Source organism: Balaenoptera acutorostrata, chromosome 1 (genome assembly GCF_949987535.1).
Source record: "Balaenoptera acutorostrata chromosome 1, mBalAcu1.1, whole genome shotgun sequence".
NCBI lineage: Eukaryota > Metazoa > Chordata > Mammalia > Artiodactyla > Balaenopteridae > Balaenoptera > Balaenoptera acutorostrata.
Window position 1 is genome coordinate 14,899,002 of NC_080064.1, and position 24,777 is coordinate 14,923,778.

General features: G+C 49.5%; 1 protein-coding gene and 1 pseudogene across 4 annotated transcripts; one reads left to right on the top strand and one right to left on the bottom strand.

The window, feature by feature from the left end:
• Positions 1-280: 280 nt before the first annotated feature.
• On the bottom strand, positions 281-24,767 carry EMC1 (ER membrane protein complex subunit 1). Of its 4 annotated transcripts, none has more exons than XM_057543945.1 (23): positions 24,609-24,767; positions 21,954-22,078; positions 21,204-21,269; positions 20,870-20,963; positions 19,880-20,008; positions 18,803-18,929; positions 18,102-18,251; positions 17,636-17,803; positions 17,060-17,131; positions 16,638-16,697; positions 15,848-15,970; positions 15,054-15,150; positions 14,599-14,721; positions 12,722-12,921; positions 12,423-12,572; positions 10,939-11,100; positions 10,475-10,594; positions 7,229-7,366; positions 5,170-5,343; positions 4,386-4,596; positions 3,387-3,471; positions 1,860-1,989; positions 281-1,678 (listed from the first exon to the last, which is right to left on the bottom strand). In XM_057543945.1, exons 1-23 carry the CDS (start codon positions 24,704-24,706, stop codon positions 1,499-1,501), a joined length of 2,982 nt encoding a protein of 993 aa, XP_057399928.1. In that variant the 5' UTR covers positions 24,707-24,767; the 3' UTR covers positions 281-1,498. The 4 variants fall into 4 exon arrangements, with proteins under 4 accessions (XP_057399928.1, XP_057399935.1, XP_057399926.1 ...); XM_057543952.1 differs by having other exon boundaries at positions 14,599-14,718; positions 16,638-16,700; XM_057543943.1 differs by having other exon boundaries at positions 16,638-16,700.
• LOC114236831 (small nucleolar RNA SNORA70) lies at positions 7,544-7,661 on the top strand (annotated as a pseudogene).
• Positions 24,768-24,777: the final 10 nt, after the last annotated feature.

The following is a 24,777-nucleotide window of genomic DNA, read 5'->3' on the forward strand; positions in this document are numbered from 1 at the left end:
TCTGGAGATACTCAGGTGTTCATTCATTCATTAAAATCAATTTCACAATTTTATTTTAAAGTAAAATTATTCTCACTTCTCTTCCTTCTCTACCATCAGCACATGACCACAGAAAGAAAAAATTTTGTTTTTTAAATAACACAACACTTATATTAAATTGGCATGTTTCCCAATTAAAATACTGCACTCACTCCATTTCTGCACAGCTTTCTGTCCCCCTCCAATGCAGAAGTAGCCTCAATATGATGTTCCAAAGCCACAAAAAAGGACCTGAACAATATCATTCGTCACTCACTTTATTCAAACACTTAAACGTGTCTCTCTCCCAACAGGGCTCTCTGTACATTTCATTCTTCACAGTAAAGAAAAACGCCATCATTCCCCAAATCCATGAACAAGGGAAAATTTTTAGGACATCTTTAGTTTGTAGCAGAGACAACAGCCCAGCCAATCAACAATGCTACCCACAAGATGCCAGTTTCCCACCCCTACCCTTTTCTCTCTTCTTTTTTTAAAGATAAGATTTAAAATCTGCTCATTTTAAGAGAAGTAGAGTAACCCATACATTAATTTATAACTAAAAATAATGAGGTTCTTAAAAAAGACCAACTTTATCTATCTAGGTTCTAAGATGACTAGACCAGTTTGTGGGCGAAATCAGAGATTATGAGGGACTGTGAAACAGGGAGATCTGCCTTCCTCCCTTGAAATCTCTTCAAGGTTCAGACAATTCAGTAGTATTGAAAAGGCCTCAGCTCCTTTCGCGACATATCTGAGGCGAAAAGCTTGGACGACAATGACCAACAAACCAAGACGGTATTATGCACTTGGCTTTCAATAAACTGCATCTAAGACTGGGTGGCCCATTGATGAATGGGAGCATGAAACGAGAGGCAAGTTTCGACACACACATAGACTCCTTGACCCAAAGTTACTTTGGAGAGAAGCCATAAGAGGCTGCATCAGTCCTCAAACTTCAGCTAAGGATGGCTCTTCTTTCTCCCCAGTGTAAAACAGCAAATGCACCTATAAGGTGGAGTTGTCAATAAGCGTTCCCTTCTGACTTTGAAGCAAGGAGCAGGGAAACAATCAGAAGGCTTTCCAGATACACCCGGGAAACAGAAGGCAAACCAACATCAATTTAAACAGGCCTCACAAAAGAGAAAAATCTGTTGGAGGTCTTAAAAAAAACACAACATTCATGGATGGGCACAGAAGGGAAACGGCGATGGCCTTGGGACTCCGGGGGAAAGTCCATCAAGATGCTTTGAGATCTCAGCTGAGAGAGTGAGTTCAGCCTTCATCCACCACCAATGACTCCGCATCCGACGTATCCCAAAAGGAGTCTCCACGAGAGCCCATCTTCTTCCAAAGAGCTCTTAACTGAGATGAGTGTCCAACACACATCCTCCCCTGACCTGTCAAACTGCAGCTGCAGCTTCTTGTCTGACCCCCACTCCCCTGGGCTCTCTGCTCTCCGGCAGTGGGTCTCAGGTCTTTACCGCCAGGCACGATTCAGGAGTTTCACCTGTGCCAGTCTCTTAGTGATCATGGTGGCAAAGACCAGACCAAAGAGGACGCTGCTGATTAGCACATAGTCATAGTCATCCTTCAGGACATCAAACTGTTTGGATGGGTAGACTCGAGTTTGGTAAATGTCCAAACCGTAGGCCACAACCTGGAAGGCAGAGGGAATGAGAAATCCGTAAGAAAGGCACCAGTGATCCGCCACAACCGCAAACTCCGGTCACAAAGGAAACAGACCCCTCAGTTGTTTTCCCAAGGGTGAAAGAAAGAGCAGATGTCGCACAGGGTGGCTGTGGACGAGGTGGCACAGGCCGGGCTGGGGCTCTACTCACCAAACAAGTGGACTCCAGGCCCGAGGGAGCTGTATAGATACCTCGCATTCGAGAAACTGTCTGGTTATAGTTGATGAACCGCTCTGCGTGGATCTGTACGTCTGGAGAATACGGGATCAGGTTCTCCTCTCTGCAAAACATCAACCAGGACCGGCATTCAAAACTGCTGTAAGGGGATCTCCTGGCTGCCCTGAGCCCTGGGAGGTTTCCAGGCCACGTATCAGCCTCATATCTTCTTCTAAGGTCTATGTGCATCAGGGAATGTTAGGAAGGGCTGCAAGAAAGAATGCTGTATGGAGAGTAAGACAGATCTGGATTCCTACCTCGTTCTGAATCTAAAAAAAACAAAACCACAGATGACCAGTATTTCACACTAGAGGAAGAAAGGGCCATTTTAAAACCAAAACATCAAGCCAGTAGGCCAGTTCCTGCTCTTCACTCCAGAGTGCCTCAGTCCACCAGCTTTAACCTCCCCCCGCTCCAAACCGTCCTCCCTTCCCTACGTGCAAAGACACATCTACTGCCTCCTTGCCCTGCCCACAGCTCCTCACACCCCTCTGCGAAGAGAATTCGGGATGGAGGCAAGAAAATACGCAGAGATGATGGCTGGAAACACAAAAATGAAAACTAGGACTTCCCTGGTGGCGCAGTGGTTAAGAATCCACCTGCCAATGCAGGGGACACGGGTTCGAGCCCTGGTCCAGGAAGATCCCACATGCCGCGGAGCAACTAAGCCCGTGTGCCACAACTGCTGAGCCTGCGCTCTAGAGCCCGCATGCCACAACTACTCAGCCCGCGTGCCACAACTACTGAGCCCACGCGCCTAGAGCCCATGCTCCGCAACAAAAGAAGCCACTGCAATGAGAAGCCCTCGCACCACAACGAAGAGTAACCCCCGCTCGCCGCAACTAGAGAAAGCTCGCGCACAGCAACAAAGACCCAATGCAGCCAAAAAAAAACAAAACAAAACAAAGAAAACGAACACCGACAGCTATTGGCTTCCCATGTGACCCAGGCCCCAGCACCTCCCTCACCTCATTTCCCAGCGTCCCCACCACTGGCTGCTCCAGCCGCAGTGGCCTCCAGCCCTCCCTGTAACTTACCAGACATGATCTCAGGGCACTTGTGACAGCTGTTCCCTCTGCCTGGAACATTCTCCTTCGACATCCACAAGGCCAGCTTCTTACCTCCCTCAAGTCTTTCCTCAAAAGTCACCTTTTCTGAGGGGCTTTCCCAGGCCACCCTCTCAAGTTGCACCCCTCCACACCCTTCCTAGACCCCACCCCTTCTTAGTTTTTTTCTCCTTGCCATTTACAAGCACACTAATACAGCATTATTTCACTTGTGTATCTTATTTATTATCCACCTCGTCGCCACCACCGGAATGCAAACTCCATGAGGGCAGATGTGTTCACTGCCACATCCCCAGCAGAGCAGGACAGTGCACAGCAGACCAAGGACCAGACGTAATCAAGATGCTAAGTTCCTTAAGGTCACAGCCTTCAGCACTACCCACAAGGGTCTCACCTGCTTTGTTCTGTTGGGATCTCAGGCCGGCGGGGATCCAGCAAGGCCTTAGGAAGGGAAAGAATTGCTCCGGAAGGCAGCCCAACTACATACACAGAAACAAGTCAACAGAAGTGAGTGTTCACACTGACCTGATCCCCGATTAGGGCTACTTACAAAAATGTCCTTATCACAGAAACTGAAATAGAGTTTAAAACCAAAAAAATGGGTCACTGAGGCTCCCTTAAATGGCCAGAAACAATAATCCAATACACCTGGGTCTGAATGAAGGTTCCCACTTTTGAAGATATGAGTTTCTTCACATATCATCCTGAGACATCAGAAAATGAAGAGCTAGACTCAAGAACTGGGAAATGATGAAAGAGAAGAGCATGGAAACCCACTTGGATCTCTTCATCCTCCTCCTTTCCTCCAGCAATACCTGCCCCAGCTAAGCAGGTCTCCTCGCTGTCAGCCAAACAGGAGCCTGTGGGCAGCTGAAGCAGTGACGCTGGTGGGGAATGGGGGTGGGGGGAGAGCAGCCGGAGGACCGGGCAACATGAGCTCCCAGTGGTTTCAGGAATGGTGGGAATTAAACTCGGGAAATTACCAAGCAGTCTGTCTTCCTCATATTTGAGAGTAAAATAGTAACACCAAGTGCCTGTCAAATCTGACAGTCCCAAATGTCTTTGGTAAAACCAACTAGACAGAGCGACCTGTCTAGTTGAGTCTTGAACTTGAACTACATGAAGATGAGACCCTACACCTTGCCAGTTTCTGCAGCCCATCTGCACAGGCTACCTGTTGGGTATGGTATCAGGGCTCAGCTTTCCAAACGAGGTGAAAACAGAACAGAGACATGAAAGTGGTTCATCAGAAACAAGGACGAGGAGGGATGTGTCAGCTCTTTTACGGACGGCAAAGCCAGACTAGGGAACTTTTTCTGCTGATATGAAGCCCTCCTCACTGATCCTGGCTCCGTCCTTCAGTGCGGCTGCCTGAAGGGACCCGGTCACTCACTGAGCAGGTGTCGGCTGGTGATGCCCCGCTCGGTGATGGTGGCCTCCATGGCGCTGATGGCGGAGGGGAAGATGTAGGACTGCTGGAGGACCTGGGGCAGCTGTGGGCGGTCCAGGGAGCTGAAGGCCGTGGCGTTGTACTGCTCGGTGCCCTCGTAGAGCTCCAGCGCAGTGAACTCGTTGCGCCGGGCCTTGGTGTTCCAGTACTGGTACTGCGGAGAGAAGAGGAGGGGGCTGCTTGGGGCTCAGCTGCTGGTTCAGCTGGAAAGGGGAACGTACATGCAAAGGCACGTCCAGGAAGGAAAGAAACAACCAGCACCCTAGCTTCCTTCCTGCTACCAAGTTTACTAACCTTCAGGGTAGCTGTACCTAGACTATCCAAGTTCACCACAAGACAAAGGAATTCTCAAGATTCTTAGAAGTCAGAAGAATAATAGCTAACATCTGAGCGCTTACTACATGCCAGGTGTTGTTCTAAACTCAAATAGAGGTGACTGTTGTTACCCCTATTTCATATATAATACAACACAGAAAGCTTAAGTAACTAGTTCAAGGTTATACAGTCAGGAAATGGAAGAACAGGCAGTCTGATTCCTGAGCCCAACCCCCTACCCAGCACCCACTGGTGCCAGCCAGGAGTTTTGAATTCTATGAAAACGCAAAGTAGCAACTAGTTTCTGGAACAATAGGCAAGGAAAAGATTTAGGCTGCAGGGAGACCAGCCACGTACTCTCATGCTACGTCAGGCCCCTGGGGGTGCCCTGAGTTCACGCGCCACGCCTTACCACCACCCAGTTCTCCGCGTGCACGATGTGGACAGGGCCCTTGGCCTTCCTCTGCACGGAGGAGTGGATGATGCGCCCGGTGACGCCATCCACAAGGAAGATGCCGATGAAGGTGCGCTCGTGGTGAACATCCGTGCTCTCTGTCACCACAGCCAGCAGGTTGGGGTTCAGGCTCTGGGGAGACGGAGAGAAAAGCTCCTTCAGAACCACAGCGGCATATCATGAGCGGTGGGGAGGCAGGCCCAGAGCTCTCTGGCTGACAGAGGAAGAGGGTTTTCTGGTTGGAAGAGCTTCCTGTTTAGAGGGCCTCATTGCTGCACTCGTTCAGTGTCTGCTGGAGGCTGGGGGCCACGCCAGGGACTTTGCCTCCATCATTTCATTGAATCCCGTAAACAACCCTGCAAATAGCTGTCACTATCCACGTTTCACAGATGAAATGTCTTGAACTAGTTAAGCAACTTGCTCAAGTCACAGGCAAGCAAATGGTAACTCAAGATACAACCCGGGCCGGCCCACTCAGTGATGGAAGGACATGGGTCCAGCAACACGATGACTCTCCACCAGTGCCCTCCTATCACCACACCAATGGATGGGTCTCAGTTCTCATCTGACTTGAGCGACTAGTACCAGGTGACACAGGTGATCACGCCCTTCTTGAGACACCTTCTCTACCTGGTGTCCAGGACACCCGTGCCCTGGTTTTCCTTCTGCCTGTCTCGGCCACTCCTTCTCTGCCCCCTCCGTGGGTCCCTCCTCCACTCTCCAGTCTCTGGACATTTCTGTCTACACTCGCTCTCATGGTGATCTCAGCCAATCTCGTGGCTTTCACACCATCTACAGGTGCTGGCATCGCCTGAGTTTACATATCCAAGCCAGACCTCTCCCTGAACTCCAGACTTGATTAACGGACCGCCATATCAGTATCACTTCTTCGGTGTCTCATCTCAAACTTGACATGCCCCAAACTGAACTCCTGTTCTACCCCTGATAAAACCTGCTCCCCACAAGGCCTCCCGAGTGTCAGTGTCTTACACCTGGGACCTCTGAGTCGTCCTTGACTCCTTTCTCTCTAACACAGACACACGCACCCCATCCATCAGCATATCCTATTGGTTCTACCTTCACAAGTATCCAGAATCTGATCCCATCTCACCTCCCCCAACCAACCCAGCTGAAGCCGCCATCACCTCACCTGGATTATCACAGCAGCCTGTCTGCCTGCTCCCCTCCTCGGCCCTCTATAGTCTAGTCTCAACAAAGCAGGCAAAAAATCTCCACAACAAGTATGAATCCAAAAAGCCCTACTCCTGGGAATTCCCTGGCGGTCCAGTGGTTAAGACTCCGCGCTTTCACTGCCGAGGGCATGGGTTCAATCCCTGGTCAGGGAACTAAGATCCCTCAAGCTGCGTGGCATGGCCAAATTTAAATAAATAAATAAATAAATAAATAAATAAAGGGAAGTTCAAGAAGCCTAAGCAAGTTTCCCACGATGAACAGCAAGTCTGAACCTGGACCGTCCAACTGGAGGCTTGCGCTCTGCCTCACGCTCAGCGAAGCGGCGGCCCCGTCGAGTCCCTTGGTCGTGTTGCCCTGTTCTATTACGCCTCCTCCTCCAACTCAGTCTCTGCTCTGCCAGAGGCTGTAATTCATGCTCGTCACCACAATGACTACATTCCCTCATAGGATAGCTCCGCAACCGACTAGTCACCTCTCCGTCTCCCCGCCCTCACCACTAACTAGAGTGTTGGATCACAGAGATGGAGTTTCTGATGGATCGACTAAGGTTTAACCCCAGAAAGGTCTATCAGTACTACCACTAAAAATAACAGCTAACATCTACTGGGTAGTGGCCATATATGCCTGGCACTATGCTAAGCATGAGTGCCTCATGTGATCATCACAACAATCCTAGGAGAAGGGCATATCATGCCCATTTCACAGACAGTAAATTAAGGCTCAGAGGGATTAAATGACTCACTCAAGGTCCCACAGCCACCAAATCCCAGAGCCAGAATTACACCCCGTGCTTCTCTGCGCTACGCCAGACGGCTGGCCGTACCTTGTAGAGCACGCTTCGGTCCCCCATCACTCGGCCCTGCGAGTGAACGTGCTCGCTGCTGCGCTTCCCCTTCACCTGGACGATGCGCTGCACCTCCGGGGGAATGGTTAGCTCCCAACTCAGCTCAGTGGTGAGATCCTGGGGTGGGGCAAAAGAGCCAGCACTGGTCATCAGGAAGGTACCCTTAGACCCGCGACAGCTGTGGCTAGACACGTCCTGCAGTTCACCTGGGGCCTCTGTGCAGGAGGGAACAGGGATCAGAGCTCCCAGAGAGGCAGCAATACGGACCTACTTTGGGAAGAAGTTTGGAACTCTCAGCTCAAGTAAGAAAACTAGTAAAGCCCAGTGTGCTTCGGCTGCAAACAGCAGCCTCCTGGGCAGTGGAGGCACCAGGTGCTTGTCTGGGCTGCCCGAGGGGACCTGGGAGACGGTCCTCTCCAAGTAGACATTCATGTCTGACCTCATGCTGTCCCCAGTCTAGGCTCCAGACAGCCCTGCGAGGTGCCTTTGGAAAGCCCCAGGGCCCAGTGGCCAGCCAAGTCATCATATCCACCTGCACCAAGCTGCAGAACAAGGAGCATGTGACTGAGGCCCAACATGGAGCCAAGTTCAAGTTCCCTGGCTGCCAGAAGATCCACATCTCCAAGAAGCGCGGCTTTACTAAGTGTAATAGAGATGAATTGGAAGACTTGGTGGCTGAAAAGCAGCTCCTCCCGGATGGCTGTGCGGTCAAGTACACCCCTAATCTGTGGCGCCCTGTACACATGGCGGGCCCTGCACTCATGGGAGCCTTGGAGCGGCCCCTCCTCACTCACGTCACCAATAAACCCTACTTCTTGTCAAAAAACGGAAAGATACTAAAGCCAGTGAGAAAGGAGAGGAATATTTAATAGTATCCCATTGTTTATCTGAGTAAGAATAATTCAAAGAAAATTTGCCACTTATTACTAAAATCTAAGTTCCCTGTACACTGAGCCAGCAGTGAATTACTAAGCTGGCGGGGACCTCAAAATATTACAAGAAACGTTCTTTACAGTCAAAAGAAACCAATAAAACTGTGTGGTTAAATGCATTATTACACATCCCCACTGTGGAATTACACGGAGCCCTGGGGGGTGAGGGGGTGGGGGTAGTGACTGGCAAGGGGCACAAGGGCTTCCCAGGGCGCTGGTGCTAAACTGCTTCCTGATGTGACTGCCGTGTACACGAGTGTGTTCCTTTTGTGAAGGGCCACTGAGTAGTAACCTCGGGATTTTGCGCTTTTCTCAGTATTATATTTTAATAAGATATGGGTTTAACAAAATAATGAGGTAGAAGACACATAAAGTGAAAAAAGCAGATTTCCTATTAGTTAAATATAGGTCAATTCCATTTCAGGTAAGAAAGAATATACGTGAAGCGCATGTCTGTGTGGTCTGTAAGCTGTTTATCCAGCACTATAGACACAGAGGCAGAGACAGGACAGAGGAAGGCGTGCAGGCCACTGAAAGGCATTCCATCCAGGGAAGCAGCTGGCAATGGGCCTGAAAGGGCCCGTTCACATCTTGCTCCTGTACCTCTGTATCAGTTTAATCTTATACTATGAGAATGTACTCATGTGTTAAATTTTTTTGAAATTTAAATGTTTTTGAAATAATAAAAATTTTTATTAAGAACATATAAGGCCCCATTACCCAAGGACACCTGTGAAAACATTAGAGTTCACTAAAACCTTCCCAGAGAGCAAGGTCACCAGTGAGCCCACTGGAGGTCAGAGACTGGCAGACCACCCCTCACATGGCTGACTTCCCATGTGAGCTCTGCCTCCTTTGCCGTCCCCCCACCATCTTTACGATGACACCCACACTCCAAGTCACGTCCTTCTATCCACAAAGAACTGTCTCTTTCAAGGTCCCCTTTTCATCAACTCAGAAGGACAGTATTTTTTCACCCACAGGGTAAACAGCAGGTTTTCTGGACAGACCATTTCCTATGCTATTTATGCTAAAGATTAGCTGTTACAGAATGTCAGGAAAGGACACTGCATTTTTTAAACAGCAGCAGGTAAAACTTGGATGGCATTTACTGTGTAGCAGGCACTGCTTTATGTGACTTACATGTATTAACTCGCCAACTCCTCACAACAACCCTCTGATATAGTACTATTACCATTTTGTTTTACAGACGAGAAAACAGGATCAGAGAGAAGTCATCTGCCCAAGGACACAAAATGGGTAAGTGATAAATAAAACTAGGTTTCCCGCACAAGCAGCCAGGTTCAAGCTCTTAACCTCTATGCTGTGGTGTCCCTCCAAAGGCCTTACAGACAAGATGGGAGGGCCCTCTGGGGAGTACGCCACAAATTACCCCTCTACACAGCCCTGCTATCGGAGCCAAGGCCAGCCCTTGTGAAGCTCAGAGCTGGACTTCAGAGCCAGTGTGAATCACTGTTTGCAAGCACTGGACTCAAGTATGTCAGGATCGGAGTAAGTCAATCCCATTTCTAGAAATAAAATTCAAAGCGCACATTCAATCAAGAGTGGATCAATAGGGACTTCCCTGGTGGCGCAGTGGTTAAGAATCCGCCTGCCAATGCAGGGGACATGGGTTCGAGCCCTGGTCCGAGAAGATCCCACATGCCACGGAGCAACTAAGCCCGTGCGCCACAACTACTGAGCCTGCGCTCTAGAGCCTGCAAGCCACAACTACTGAGCCCACGTGCCACAACTACTGAAGCCCGTGCCGCCTAGAGCCCGTGCCGCCTAGAGCCCGTGCTCTGCAACAGAGAAGCCACTACAGTGAGAAGCCCGTGCATCACAACAAAGAGTAGCCGCCGCTCGCCTCAACTTGAGAAAGCCCGCGCGCAGCAACGAGGACCCAACGCAGCCAAAAATAAAAAAAAAGAAAAATGAAAGAAAAAAAAAAGAGTGGATCAATAACACCATCTTCATATAGAAAGTACTATTGTTCAATCACCATTCCCACCTCCCGCCCTTCTAAGAATGGAGAAAACGCCGCTTCCCCCTGCTATAGGAGAGGGATGAGGAATGAAAGCTCCACGGGGGCAGAGAGTGTTGTGCGCTGCTCCTTCCACGGCAGCTAGAACCTCGCCTGCCATGGAATAGATGAAAATGACTGCCTTTGACATCAGGATTATGCTCTCTAAGTTTACAACATAATGAATAGCATAATTCACTCCTTAGCCAAATAACGAGGAAACATCTACACCCCTCCCACAAAGGGGCCTGTCAGGATGCCCCCTCCTACCTTTCGAAGTCGATAGCCACACAGCCGTCCCTGGTCCGCGTCCACCAAATAGAAGAAGATGGAAGGGGCGAGCTCATGGAGCTGTCGCAAGACATTCCGAGTGGCCGGGAAAGCTGTGACCTTGAAAACCCCAGAAAAGAGTTAAGGGAAAAGGAATCTCTAAGCACAGTTTCTCCAGACTCATTACTGTTTCCTGTTAAAGAGGGCCTTAAGAAAAGAAACAGCAAATCTTAAAAGAATTAAAGTCTACTAAACTCAATCAGGGCTTAAATTGAGTTCTGTTAAGAGTCCGAGTTTTCACAAGTGCAGAAAGAGCAATCGAGTCGCTTAGAGATGCCCTTCAAGCCCAAATGAGTGCTGACAGCAGACGGCTCCCATCTGGGGCCCTCGAGCGGCTGTCTGAGCACCCCGCTCCCACACCTGATTGGCTGGGCAGTTCTGCAGCCACTCTGCAGACGGCATACCTTGTACTCATCATCTATCAACAGCAGCACCTTGGCATAGTCTTGATCCATGATGGGGAGAAGCAATGATTGCAAGATGGGGCGCTTCAGCACTGGGGGGGCCACCTGACTCCACTTCCCAAAAATGGGATTGAAGACATAGAGCGAACTCATTCCTGTCTCCTGAAATGGGCAAGCAAACGGTCAGCCTCCAGCAACGTGAAAAGAATGCAAGTCCTAGGGGTAAACCTGGAACGCTGGGACTTGAGCTCAGCTACGGCAGATTCCCTAGTCTTTGCCCTCCTTGCGGAAAATAAAGTCTTGGCTAAAGGTGAAAGTGTCTGAAGGCTGATGTGTCAAAAGGATAAAAGTTTAACTGCCTCTGGGACTTCCCTGGTGGTGCAGTGGTTAAGAATCAGCCTGCCAATGCAGGGGACATGGGTTCGAGCCCTGGTCTGGGAAGATCCCACATGCCACGGAGCAACAAAGCCCAGGGGTCACAACTACTGAGCCTGTGCTCTAGAGCCCACAAGCCACAACTACTGAGCCCACGTGCCATAACTACTGAAGCCCGTGTGCCTAGAGCCCGTGCCCCGTGACAAGAGAAGCCACCGCAATAAGAAGCCTGTGCACCGCAATGAAGAGTAGCCCCCGCTCGCTGCAACTGGAGAAAGCCCGCGTGCAGCAACGAAGACCCAATGCAGCCAAAATAATTAATTAATTAATTTTTTTAAAAAAAAGTTTAACTGCCTCTAGCCCCAAAGCTAAGCAAGAACGGGTCACACTGAGGAATAAACAAAAAAGTCAAGGACCAACTCAGCAACCCCATGGCAGCCATTCCAGAGACTATCTACCAAGTCCCTTTTTTTTTTTTTTAATTTTTATTGGAATATAGTTGCTTTACAATGTTGTGTTAGTTTCTACTGTACAGCAAAGTGAATCAGCTATACGTATACATACATCCCCTCTTTTTCGGATTTCCTTCCCATTTAGGTCACCACAGAGCATTAAGCAGAGTTCCCTATGCCATACAGTAGGTTCTCATTAGTTATCTATTTTATACATAGTATCAATAGTGTATATATGTCAGCCCCAATCTCCCAATTCATCCCACCCTCCCCGCAAGTCCCCCTTCTGATGATGGCAGAATGAATCTGCAAAAAGCCATCTGCTCCTGGGAGTCAGAGACATAAACAGTTTTGTGTCCTGCCCTCCACCACCTGGAGAAGAGCAAACAGCCATCCAGGTACCAACAGCCGCCCATGTCTGGGAAGAAGCGGAGCTGGCTTACTAGGGACCTGGTGACATCACACCTACCCTACAGTCACTTCCACATGGGCCCCGGACAGTCCTCCGCTCGGGCAAAAAACTGGAAGAAACAGAGCTCTAAGCCCTGACTACCTGCCTTTAACTCTCAGAGAATTCCAAAGGCCTAGGAGGAACTTAAGTTACAAAACACCGAAAACCACACCCACGTTGGCTCAGATGAGAGGTAGCGGCCTCACCTTGTCCTTCACCAGGAGGGTGCACTGTGGGGGGTGGGGGAAATGGGCAGTAGTCCTCTGGACCATCAGTTTAAAGGAGGAGTCTGGCTTGACGCTGGACAGATACTGTTTCCACAGGATGGTGCCAGAGCTGCTCTCAACGCCAAAAAGCTGCAAAATAAATACCTGGCTCACTACTAGAAAGGTAAACCCCAAAACTAGTCCTATCCTTGAAAACTAGAACCGGCGCGATCCCCTTCCAAAGGCTTTCTGTTCCCCACTCCCAAAACCTCAGAAGGTTTGGCTTAAGCCCCTCTCACCTTGCCTGAGGCCGTCACCATCACCATCATCTTCTGCAGGTTGAATTCATCCCTGGCCAGGGTGTCAATGTTGATCTCATTCTTAATCTGACTCCGGGGCTTCCGAGCATCGTAAAACATTTTCCAGAGGTGGGAGGTCCATGCCTGCAGCAGGATGAGCTGGGACGAGAGGCGTTTCAGGAACATGCCCAGTAAGCCGTCTGGTGTCAAGGGAAAGGTAACGCAGCTGAGGCTCACTCCTCATCAGACCAGGTGTTTCCAGCCAGGGGGCACCTCCTCTTCCTGAGGAGGGCCCTCTCCCTCTGTGGAGCACTCGAGTCACCCACGCCGCAGGCCACAAGCCCCAGGGGCAGTCCTGTGGCGATGCCAACGGTCTCACACTCAGACACAGCCATGCAGGAACCCAAAACCTACTCACCTGGCTCTCAGCACTCCACCGGCCTGAAATCTTGGAATAGGAGACTAAGAGGGCAGGGGTCAGCCATGCAGGATGCAGCCATGCTGTGAATGACTCCACCACAACCCCACGTGTAGAACGGCCAGAGGGAGGCTTCCGGGCGCCATGACAAAGCCGGAAGAGGGCGGGGTGCGGGGGTACCAGGGTGCAGGTGTGTGTGTGTCACGGACAGGCACTTCCATTTCCCGCTGCTTTAGGCCTACGCTGTCAACGGTTTAGTCTGCACCCATCTAACCTACTTTCAACCCATTCCCAGGGCTCTCTTTCACTCCACCCCTTCCTCCATCCATGAGGCTACCACCCTCAAGTCTCCTCCAGAGACCAGACTGGTCCCCAGAGCAAGGTAGCATGGTAAAAAGCATGGCCCCTGGAGTCTGGCAGACCTGGATTAAAATCCCAGCTCCACTTCTTACCACCTGGATGACCTGGAGAAATGTACTTAACCTTTTAGCCTCTGGCTCCTCATCTGTAAAATGGCAAGTAACCCATCGGGCTGTTGCCAAGATTAGATCACATGATGTACATACAGGATTTCCCAAGGGGTGGGGTACAGGGTAAGTGCTCACTGAAAAGGAGCGGTGCCTTTGCTTATCCGCTTTTCCATTAACCTCAGCTCAAGGAAGGGAAGTGAGAGGCAAACAGGATGAGTCACAGGCATAGCAATCCACACACACACGGTATATACCTCATTCATGCAAGTCAGGGAAAATAAATAATTAACCAAAAGCTAGCCGTGTGGGCAGGCAATGAGCAAAAAGGCAGCAGGAAGCAGGTTTTACCTTGAATGGCTGGATCCAGGCAGCGGAAATAAATAGTAAAGTCAAATTAATCCTCGGTTTAAGAAAACCTGCAGTGCCTAGCAGGGTGCCTGGCCCAGAGCAGGCCCTCAGTAAACACCACCTGGCTAGCTAGACGAATGGATGGAGGGAGGAGGGGACAGGACTCAATCAGAGGAGAGTGAACCGAGTTCATCCTGGGTGCTGGGACCATGGCTGGTCTCAGAGGGCACTGGCCTATTACCACAGTAACTGACCAGCCCGGTCACGCTCTCTGGAAAGGTGTGGCTGTTGCTTTGGGGACAACAGGGATATAGTGCCTGACATGGTGCCTGGCAGATCTTAGGTACCCAAACAAGGGTAGCTATTACTACGCTAAGTTAAGATTCTTTTTCATCAGGATCTTTCCCTAGAGGGAGTCACAGGTCACTCCTTTCAGATAGAAGAACGGTTACATAAACCATAGGGCCACAAACACACCAGAAACTGGTCACAGAGCTAGTTCAGAACAGACCGGCAAAACAGGTGAGTCCAGGAAGCCAGGGACACATGAGACAGCATCTCCTGTGGTGCGACTACCAAGCCCAGTCCCACCCAGAGCACCCGCACCAGCAGCTCTGCTTCCCAGCCCCCTCAGTTCATACCTGCCTTCTTGCCAAATTCCCCTTCCAGCTCGGCCTGCGCCCCCGTCAGGGGGAGGTCCACCATCTCCAGGCACACCGCCTCGGCCAGGGACTCCTCGCGGCTCCACAACACCACCCTCCCTGCTGCAGAAACCAACGTTACAAAAGTTAGGCCCACCTCCCTCGTCCCCTGAAGGGACTCTTCTCGGTGACTCAGGGACCACCACACCTCTTGTGCCAAAAAGAGAAATGGCAGGGCAAGGGGCTGGAATCAGGAGGTCAAGTGAGGGAAGTTCTGTCTCCCAAGAATGCTAAGGAATTTTTCAAAGGCAGGTGACATATGGCTCTGGAAAAAAATATTCAGGATACACTCCGCTTGATTCTTTCCCAGAAGCCTGTCCACAGCCCCAAATAAAGAGTCTGAATGGAACTCATGGGCAGGCCTAAAAAAAAATGGGTTGATGAGGTCCACTCACCCAGCTGCTGCAGGAAAAGTAGCAGGTGATCCTCCGTCTGTACCAAGGCCCGGTAGCCCACGGAGTCATCCTTCTTCAGGAAGACCTGGATGTACATCTATAAACCAAACAGTCAAGCCCACTGCAGTCAGCAAGAATCCAGATGCCTCTCAGAGCACTAGACCCCAAGATTCAAAGCATGAGGAGTTGTCAGAAGTCTAGGTCACGACATTACTGGATGTCCAAACAATACAGCTCTTACCCGGACTCCAATTAGACATCACGTATTCTTAGGAGCTGACACAGCAACACTGCTAGGCGCTAGCTCAGGCCCTCTCCATGAAGGAACCTGAGTACTTCTCGGCTACCACATCATTCATCTTGCACCGAAAACACCCCACAAAGCGAGCAGGAGGCCCGGATTAGACTTTCCGTTTTATAGACGAAGAAGCCACAGCCCAGAGAAGCTGAGGAACACCACTGAAGGTGCACAGAGGCAATGTCGGGCAGCGACTCTGGATAGGGTCCTGAATCTCACCAGGCACACTTTCCTCGCTTATAAAACGAGGGCAGTAATAACCACATGGCTGTTGAGAGGGTTAAATCAAGCAGTGCGTAAGTAAAAAAGCGTAGCGCGGAGCCCGGCTCACTGACGACTTGGCTTAAATGGTACCTGCTTTTACTGTTATTCACAGTCAGTGGCTCAGGTAGAAGTAGAGTCCACGTCCAGAGAATCCTACTCTGGGACCCATCGCTGTGAAGTGACCCCAACGAAAGAAAGCCCCAGGCTGAGAAGCCCACAAGCCCCGACTCACCCGCTCTGGCCGAGTGCCGTTCTGTTCCAGGCTAAAGGTGATGGTGGTGTCGAGCAGCCGCCGACCTGTCTCCATTAAGTAGAGGTTAATGGTGTAGGTCTGGTTGAAGCAAGCCAGCGAGTCCTAGGGTACAGACAGCAAGGGTCAATTACAGGGATCCCCCAAAAGGAAGTCCAAGAATCTGGGCGGGGCGGGGGGGGGGGGAGGGGGGGAGCAAATACCCTGGAGAAGGACCCAGGCCAGGAGAGGAAACGTACGCAAAGGGACATAAAATAGAAAAGCTAAGTCTTAAGGCAGAAATAAGGTGTCTGAGTAAATAAAAAAAATTGTAATCACTATACATACTTGTTCCAGAAGGAAGCCAGTACAGTGTAGCAGAGACTTCCCAAAGAGTTAGTAAGACTGTAGGCAGGGAAATCACAACCCCCTTGGGAAGCACTTAGGAGATGGAAGCCACAGCAGAAACTGGAGCCTCTGGCCAGGGTCCCACACTCTGCTTCAGTGCAACTGCTCAGACTACCACTCAACTCCACCAGCCAGGACCCCACAAGACATGGAGAGATGGAGGCCAGAGGAGAAAGTAGTTAAGAACAGATTCTAGGGATTCTACTTTCTCATCTCCCAACTAAAAATGATCAAGAGAAACATGGTTTAATTTACTGAACTTAGAAAAGCCCATTTGAGGCTGAGAACTCCAGGAGACCAGCTCACAGCCCTGGTTGCTCCCTCAGCTTCACTGGGGGGCCTCCTGTGTCTCTGGTCTGGCACGCTGCCCAACGCCACCCCCTACCTGTGGACCAGACTTCTCCGAAAAGCTCCCCGTTGACCCATCTTCAGAACTGCTAGGCTTCTGCTAGGGAAAAGAAAAGGAAAAAAGGAGAAAATTCAGCCAAAGGGTCACTTCCTGGTCACCAAAATGAAGCTTTCACTTCTATGTCTTCTCAGCCCTTGGAAGAAGGCAAATCCCATTTCCCATTTCTGCCCACAAAGCCTACACAACCCTGAACAGTCCCAGATGAACATGAGGTCGTCCCATTCCTGGGGACAAAGAAGGTGTGCAGAAAGCCCTACAGATGAGGTGAGATATTGCTCAACAGCCTCCCGCCCCCGGGTTCAAACTGACTAGGTGAATATGCCCAGACTTTTGGTTCTCAGGGCTCCTAGCAAAGATAAGGAAGGACAACCCCATGTGCTGTTATTCCCGATACTCACTGCCTCATTCCGACAGGTCATGACTGCAGCCACCGTCTTCTCCCCGGTGGTGGCAAAGCTCACTAGGGCAGTCTGGGGATAAAGCAAGGTGTCAGATCCTACATAGGGCCTGTCCTAGCCAGCAGCCTTCTCTAAGTCACCTCCACAGGAAGGACCCTTGGCCTTGGAGTTGAAAATGCTCCCAACTTTGGAGCATAACGGCCAGGGCATTTGAGAGCAGGGGGGCCCCATTGCAGCCACAGCTGAACACAGCCCTCTCGCCGACCTCCAACACAGGCACAGGTGAATCCTGCATCCCATGCTGCTCTTAGTATCTATAGGCAACCTCTGATTAACGTGCCCACTCTCTTGTGGACTTAGGAAGGCACCAGTTTTACTCTAAAAATCCTCTGTAACTCTCAGAAAAAAAAAGAAAAAATTCCACTTCTGCTCTAAGGCTAACCCCTCTCAAACCACTCATGGAAAGATGTCTTCTTGCTTGAGCAAATATCTCCAGATTCAAAGGCAGGGATTTCTAGCATCCATATCTCAGCTAGATCCTCCTGAATCCTAGCAAACCATGCTGCCTCCAGTTACCTGTGGGAAGTTTTTGAGCAGACTCAGGACGCCGTGGTGGTAGTGCAGCAGCACATAGTGGCTTGGAGACAGCTGCAGGAAGAACTGGGCCCGAGTAGGATCCACTGGGTTGGGCTGTGTAGGCAGGACCCGGGGTTGGAATTCACTTGCAAATTCTAGGTCAAGAGACTGGGAGACAAGAAGAAAAAGGATAAGGGCCAGAAGCAGACAAGTCACTGATCGTCCCAGGCTGGTAGCCTCTGCCCCACTTTGCCAGTGAGGGTAACGAGGCCACGGCATGTGGCTCCAGAAGCTCCCATTCAGGTTTTCCAAAGAGGAGAGGGGCCCATTTCCTCTCATACCAGCTCAGCCAGAGGCCTGACCTCCCAAGGGCTGCCAAGCCTCAGGAAGGAAGCAGCGACACTGGGAGAAAGGCTTTTCTAAGCAGCAAAAGCAATGCCTCGCACCAGGGGACGCGTCCTCTCACCTGCAGCGGGATCTGCCTCAACTCCCACTCTGTCTCCAGGGCCAAGGTCTGCAGGGACCGTGAGCTCGGGTCAGGGCATACCAGGACCGCCTCATCCACCACACCGCAGGCTCTGGTGAGACTTTGCAGCCAGGGAGTCGACACCCTGACCTGCAGGAAAGACATCAGAACAGGAGGCTCATGGGGATTTTCACATTTCCCTCTCAGCTCATAAGCTACGTCAGCACTGGATCCCACTGGGGGGCCTAAGCTCAGAGGTTCTTCCTGGTGGGTTCCGAAGGAGTTCTCCCCATCCCACCCAGCCTCCCAAGAGCTCCGAAGCTGGAGACAATCAGGATTGGCTTTCTGGTCATTTGAAAAATATACCAGATCCTTTTTAATACTTGACATTTCAGATAAGCATTTCTCTGCTATAGTTGTCATACATGGCTTCCTATTATTACCTTACAGTATTATCTTATAAGATACTTGCAGGCAATGAACAGATCTATGCAATTTTTTTAGCCACCCCAGGATAGCACCATGTGCAAATGTGAGGGCTTTAAATAAATGCTTGATGAGCCGAAGGCAGCCTCCAAGTGCCCAGAATCAGGGACCATGAATGGCTTTTGCATCCACCCAGCCGAGTTCCCTGGTCCCCAGGGCAAAGAAGGACTCTATTCCTCTCCACAATTCACGAGGCTCCTCGAGCCAGACCATACCTGCTGAACAATCTCTCCATCTTCCACGTTAAACTTGACAATGTTCACATGGCTGAAGGGAACAACTCCAAGGGCCCACACTACCCCAGAGCCGTAGGAATACACCATCTGGTAATGGATGCTGTCACTGAGAGAGGGAAGGAAACGCAGGGAGAAACAGCTTTAGCCACAGGACAGGGGTATCCTCAGGGGTCTTCCAAAACCAGGCCACCAGGATGTCACAAACTAGCAGTCCCAAATCGGTTTTGTTTGGCTCACAGCTTTTTAAAAAAAATTTGCATTCATTGTCAACATTTAGACCTGAGATTTAACATGTAAGAACAAAATTTCTAGTTTTTTCTTAAAAAGTGAGACATAGTAACACTAGGCCTACTTACGTTCCTACAGGGCACCAATCAGCTGAGTAAGGCTGCCCCCTCGAGGTAGGCCAGGCACACTGCAGCTCCCCATAATCCCCACAGGGCCTGCTTTGCTCATGATTGCTATACACCTGGCCCCATAGTAATTTTTTTTTTTTTTTTTGGCTGCATTGGGTCTTTGTTGCTGCGCTAAGCTTTCTCTAGCTGTGGTGCGCGGGGGCTACTCTTTGCTGTGGTGCACGGGCTTCTCACTGCGGTGGCTTCTCTTGTTGTGAAGCACGGGCTCTAGGCACACGGGCTTCAGTAGTTGTGGCGCACGGGCTTAGTTGCTCCACGGCATGTGGGATCTTCCCGGAGCAGGGCTTGAACCTGTGTCCCCTGCATTGGCAGGCATATTCTTAACCAATGTGCCACCAGGGAAGTCCCCCCATAGGAATTTGAGTTTGGGGTCCCTGCCAAAGTGAGTGAGCGAATGAGCCACTCCCCTTGCTTGACTGGCTCTCATGCCCAGGTGGAGAGTTTTCTCCTCACTGCAAAGGAAACTCCAGAGGCAGCCACAGCCTTGGAATTCAGGCCTAGAGCTAGTGAGCCCAACACGCTACACAGGATGCCAACTTAAGGTAAGCCTGAGTCAAAGCAAACGCTTCAAGCCCCAGGGAGAAAGGCGGGCTTGTAGAGAGCAGGAGGTAGCCATCACCTGGGGGGAAGGCAGCCTTACCTTTCCGGGAGATGTTCCACCCACTTTAGGTGCCCACTGGAGAGGTGATGGAGGGCAAGAGTGGTCTTCTTCAGGACCGCAATGTACCTCACTGACTCCTGCAGGCCTACCAGCCCAAGCGCCTGGAAACTGAGCACAGGGACGGGGTGAGCGCTGCCCAGAGCCTCCTGAGCCTCAGGCTGGACAATCTGGAACACAACCACCATAGCTCGGTAGGTAAGGAAACAGGTTTTGGGGTCAAATCCATCTGGATCCTAATCTTGGCTCTGCTTTCCACTAGCTGACTTGAGAGACGGTACTTTCAGCCACTTGGTTGTACTGTTTCCCTGAAAACCCTGTGAATCTCCTAAGGGTTGTTCCCTCCTTCCCCTGGGACCTCACAGCAACCAGGCCTACCCTCTACCGTGGCAGCCATCAGAGATTTCTGTCATTAGCGGGCTGCATGCCCGCCTCACCCAACTGATGATGAGTTCCTTGATGATGGAAACTATCTCACATTCACAAGTGGGTTCCCACTGCCTGGGGGCTCCCCAAGTACTTACCAAATGAATTACTACCAGAAGATGTATAAGCTAATGCAAGTAAACCCTATAATTTAAACAACTTTAGCAAAGATGTAACAGTAGCTCCAACTGTTCTTAAACATAAAATTAAAACACTAGATGTGTTATATCACGTCCTTATATCTAGAACACTGCAAAGCTCTTGTGTCATGGTGAGATTAGGAAAAGCAGTCAATACAAGAATGAACACTGCACCCAGCACAGAGCTCTGCATCTAACAGGTGCTCAGTAAATGCTGGCTGAGTAAGCACATGTGTCCCATAACCTCAAGAACCTCAAAAACTGGGTGTTTGATGCTCTCTGGCTCTTCAGTGGTTTTTTCCCCTGGGAAAAAAGCCAAAAGGCCCAGAGTTGCCATCTATGCAGATCTGTGTTCCAGCAAAGCCTTTAACCAAACCAAGATGAAATTCAGCTTCTTCCCCTCTACCTGCCACTGTCTAAGGTAATCTCCCAGTTCAGGCCCCCGATGTTAGTCTCCCAGGAGCGCATGATCCGGCCTCCATTGGACACAGTGATTGCATCTGGAAGAGAAAAAACCACGTGAGATCATCTCCCAAACTGATGCTCTGTCTGTAGCCTCCTAGGGTCTGTGAGCAGTGGCCTCACCTCTCATGTATAAGTGCAAACAGAAACTATGCCTGTCCTTTCCTGTTGGGAACACCCCTACTCCATTCACTACCAGACCCTGAACAAAGGAAGGAACCAAGGAAAGAGGAGAGGGAGCCGACGCCATCATAGGGACAAAGCAGGACTCTACCTACCCTGTCCACAGAGCAGCATGGCATCCACTGCCCCTTCCACTGTGCCCTTGTCAACATGGCGCCACACTGAGAGACAGGAGGGTCGACGTTACTATGAACCACGACAAGGCATCCAAGAAGCGAGGCAGGAGAGGACCGAAGAGGCCTTCGTTTGCACAGAAGTGCCCAATTTTACTTCAAGGGAGGGAAGCATTACAGCTAACTGGCAATGATCCACTCCCACTCACTGGTTAATGAGGGGAGCCACTGATGTCCCAATCTGAGGTCTCCGCACTTCCCATCCCCACCACCACCCCATCAAACATATAAACGGACAACAACAAAATCTGCAAAATCCATACGACTCACATGGAAAGTAGTGACTGTAAATTACATTTCCATGATTTTAATGCCTACAAACATCCATAAAAGCAACATAAGTAATGGGGGGGAGGGGCACATCCAAAACTAGTGCAAAATAGAATAATGCGTTTTTTGCAGCAATATCTTATTTAAGAACAGTCAGGACTTGGGCTGAGGAAGTAAACTCAAAGGCCAGTTATAGGAATACATTAAATATTCAAAGCTGACAAGACCAAAAAACAAAAAAAACAAAAAAAAATGATCAGGATCCAGTAAGAGATGCAACCTTTGGCCAACTTGTCCCCAAGTGGGGAATCAGCCACGCAGCCTTCACAAGCCACAGGGCATCCTGGATCCACTACAGGCAGCCATGCCATCCCCAGTTACCCCTCTACACAGTTCACTCACAGATCTCCCCAGTTCGAGAATTCAGTGCTGCAATCACATTCTTCTCTGTGGCCACAACCAACTTCTTGGATCCAGGGGAAAATTCCAAGGAGGCAAACTTGAGTTTCCCAACATACTGCTGTCTCCTAAAGGAAAGAGTACAGGGAAAGGGAAGGGGCCAAAACCATCAAGCTCTGGAAAAAGACAACTGCACAAATACATGAGGTTATCACCATCATAACTATCTCAGGACGCATGAGAAATGTTTGTTAACGAAGAGATCTGACCAAAAGCAAGATTTCCAGGCAATGGGAAGAAGAAGAGAGAATACACCCTAATCGATGAGAAATACAACAGTCTTCCTTCTAAATGCAAGCACTTGTTTATCTCAAGATAAGGAACACCCAAAAGAGCACCTGGCCTAAATCCCACTAGAACAAAATTACAGTCCTCTCTGTACTCATTAACAGTGAGACTAGACACTCACATTACACATGAGAGAAGAGCATACAATCCAACTTTTCCTTCTATTTTCATTGACCTTTGGAGAAAAATTATGCAAATATTCTTACAAAACTTGATAGATCAGGGTCAGGCCTTTGTTCTCTGCAGCCTGTTCTAGCCCACGCTATGTTCAGGATCCATCTGACTCATTACTCATACTTTCCTTGGAATATACCCCATCGCTTTCAACACTCTAATCTAAGCATAAAGTGAAAGTACTTAGCTTCCTGAGGCATACTACCAAGTACAGAGGAAGTGTGCTGCATATTCCTGTTCATGAATTACAACCTCAAGCAAATTAAACACCTGACATTTACACTGAATTTCCCTTGTTATGTTGTTTGGCCTAATTATTTTTAAAAAGAAGAAACTACACTAGTATAGAGAGACAGGTTTATATGACATTTGACAGTTTCTATCTGCATTTCCACATACTTTAATCTCACTGTAGTTACTGAACACTTTATGAAGTACATAGGACAAATATTATCACTCTCATTTTACAGGTGAGCAAACCAAAGTCCGTTGAGGTCAACAAATTACTATCGGAACTAGAATGCAAAATTAAGAACTTCTTAGTCTAACTCCCATGCTCTTTTTTAAAATGCTGTTATCTTTTATCTGGACTATAAAAGTAATGCCTGCTTCTGGTAGAAAACATAAAGGTATAAAAAAGAAGAAAAAATGCCTAAAATTCCACCATCCATGAACTTTTTTTCTTCAACCATAAACTTTTCAACATTTTGGTGTATTTCCTTCTGTTTACTTCTCAATTTACAAATTGGATATACCTAGGATTCTGCTAAATTGGAATCACATGCTGTACATATGTAATATATACAGTTAACCCTCGTACAACACAGGTTTGAACTGCGCAAGTCCACATATACGCTGGTTGTTTTCTACAGTAAATACTACAAAACTACACAGTCTGTGGTTGGTTGAATCTGCGGATGTAGAACTGCAGATACAGAGGGCTTACCATAGCTTATGCTCAATTTTTGACCGCAGGGAAGGTCAGCACCCTCAGCCCCTGCGTTGTTCAAGAGTCAGCTGTACATATTATATTGTGAGCATCTGCCCACATCATTAAAAATGTGACTCATGTTGCATTTGTCACACTGTCTTATATCACATAACTTATATATCTGCTCCCCCCCAGACTGAGCTCCTTTCCATCTCTGTGTCCACAGCACCTAGAATGATTGTTGACCCACAACAGGCACTCAACAAACATGCAAATTAATTTGTCTGATACAGAAAAGACTTCACAGAGGAGCTGGGCTTGGAAGGATAAAGTGTTCCCTCAATAGTAATTATTGGTAACAAACTGATTGTACTCAGTGAGCCAGGCACTGTGTTGAGTAATTTAAAAGAATTGTCTTTTTCATCCTTACAACTACTGAAAGAGGTAATGGACTACTAGTAAACCCATTTTACAGATAAAGAAACCAAGGCACAGAGTGATTAAGTCATTTTCCCAAGATTGCACAACGCTTAAGTGGCAAATTGACATTCAAGCAAAAGTGAGCCAACTCCATGGCCTTAAGGAAGGGGTGGGTGAGTGAATGAATGAGTGAGTGAATGAGCGACTGAATGTGTGAATGAGTGCCTGAATAAGAGCCTGAATGAAAAGTGAGTGAATGAATGAAAGTTAGTGAATGAAAGAAGAGTGAATGAGTGAGCCAGTGAGTGAGGGAAAGAATGAATGGCACCTCAAGGCTGATGTGAGTCTTGGGTGGTCCTGTTCTGAGCCCATGGCAGGGTTGGGCTAGAGGGGTGGGGAAAGACGGCGTTCACTGAGGGCTGTCGACGTCTGACACCTAGTAGATCAGAAATCTGACAGTCACAGAAATGGGGCCTGATGGAGGAGAAGAGTGACCTGTGACCAGAACCTCAGGCATGCCCGGATGGCAGAGCCCGCTTCACGGGCTTGCGACCTGTACAGTCGCACAGGGACTGGCTCAGAAGGGCCTCCAACTCTCGGTTTAATGCTCTGCCGTCGCCACCTTAAAACTCTTAATTTTTGAACAAGGGGTCTCACATTTCATTTTCCCCTGGGCCCCTCAAGTTATGCAGCCGGCCGTGCTGCATGGTAACCACCCCCCATCCTTTTAGACAGAACACAAGTACTGGGAAAATATTTCCCGAATAGGTCCCCCACGTACGCACCAATCAAACTTGCCCACTTGGTCTTCGTAGACCGCGGCCGCAGGGATGAGCAGGGCAGCCCAGAGCCAGAATCGTGAAGCCTCCGCCGCCGCCGCCATGATGGGAGCCCGGGCCCGGCCCGCCGCCGGCCCGGCATGCACTGGGCCGCAGGCTCCACCTCCGCGGAACC

Excerpts from the sequence above, each read along its gene's own strand:
- EMC1 (XM_057543943.1), bottom strand. The coding sequence starts at position 24,706 with ATGGCGGCGGCGGCGGAGGCTTCACGATTCTGGCTCTGGGCTGCCCTG. Across the intron at positions 22,079-24,608 it reads CAAGTGGGCAAGTTTGATTG|GAGACAGCAGTATGTTGGGA; the intron begins GTGCGTACGTGG and ends TCTTTCCTTTAG. Across the intron at positions 17,804-18,101 it reads TGAGGCAGATCCCGCTGCAG|TCTCTTGACCTAGAATTTGC; the intron begins GTGAGAGGACGC and ends CTTGTCTCCCAG.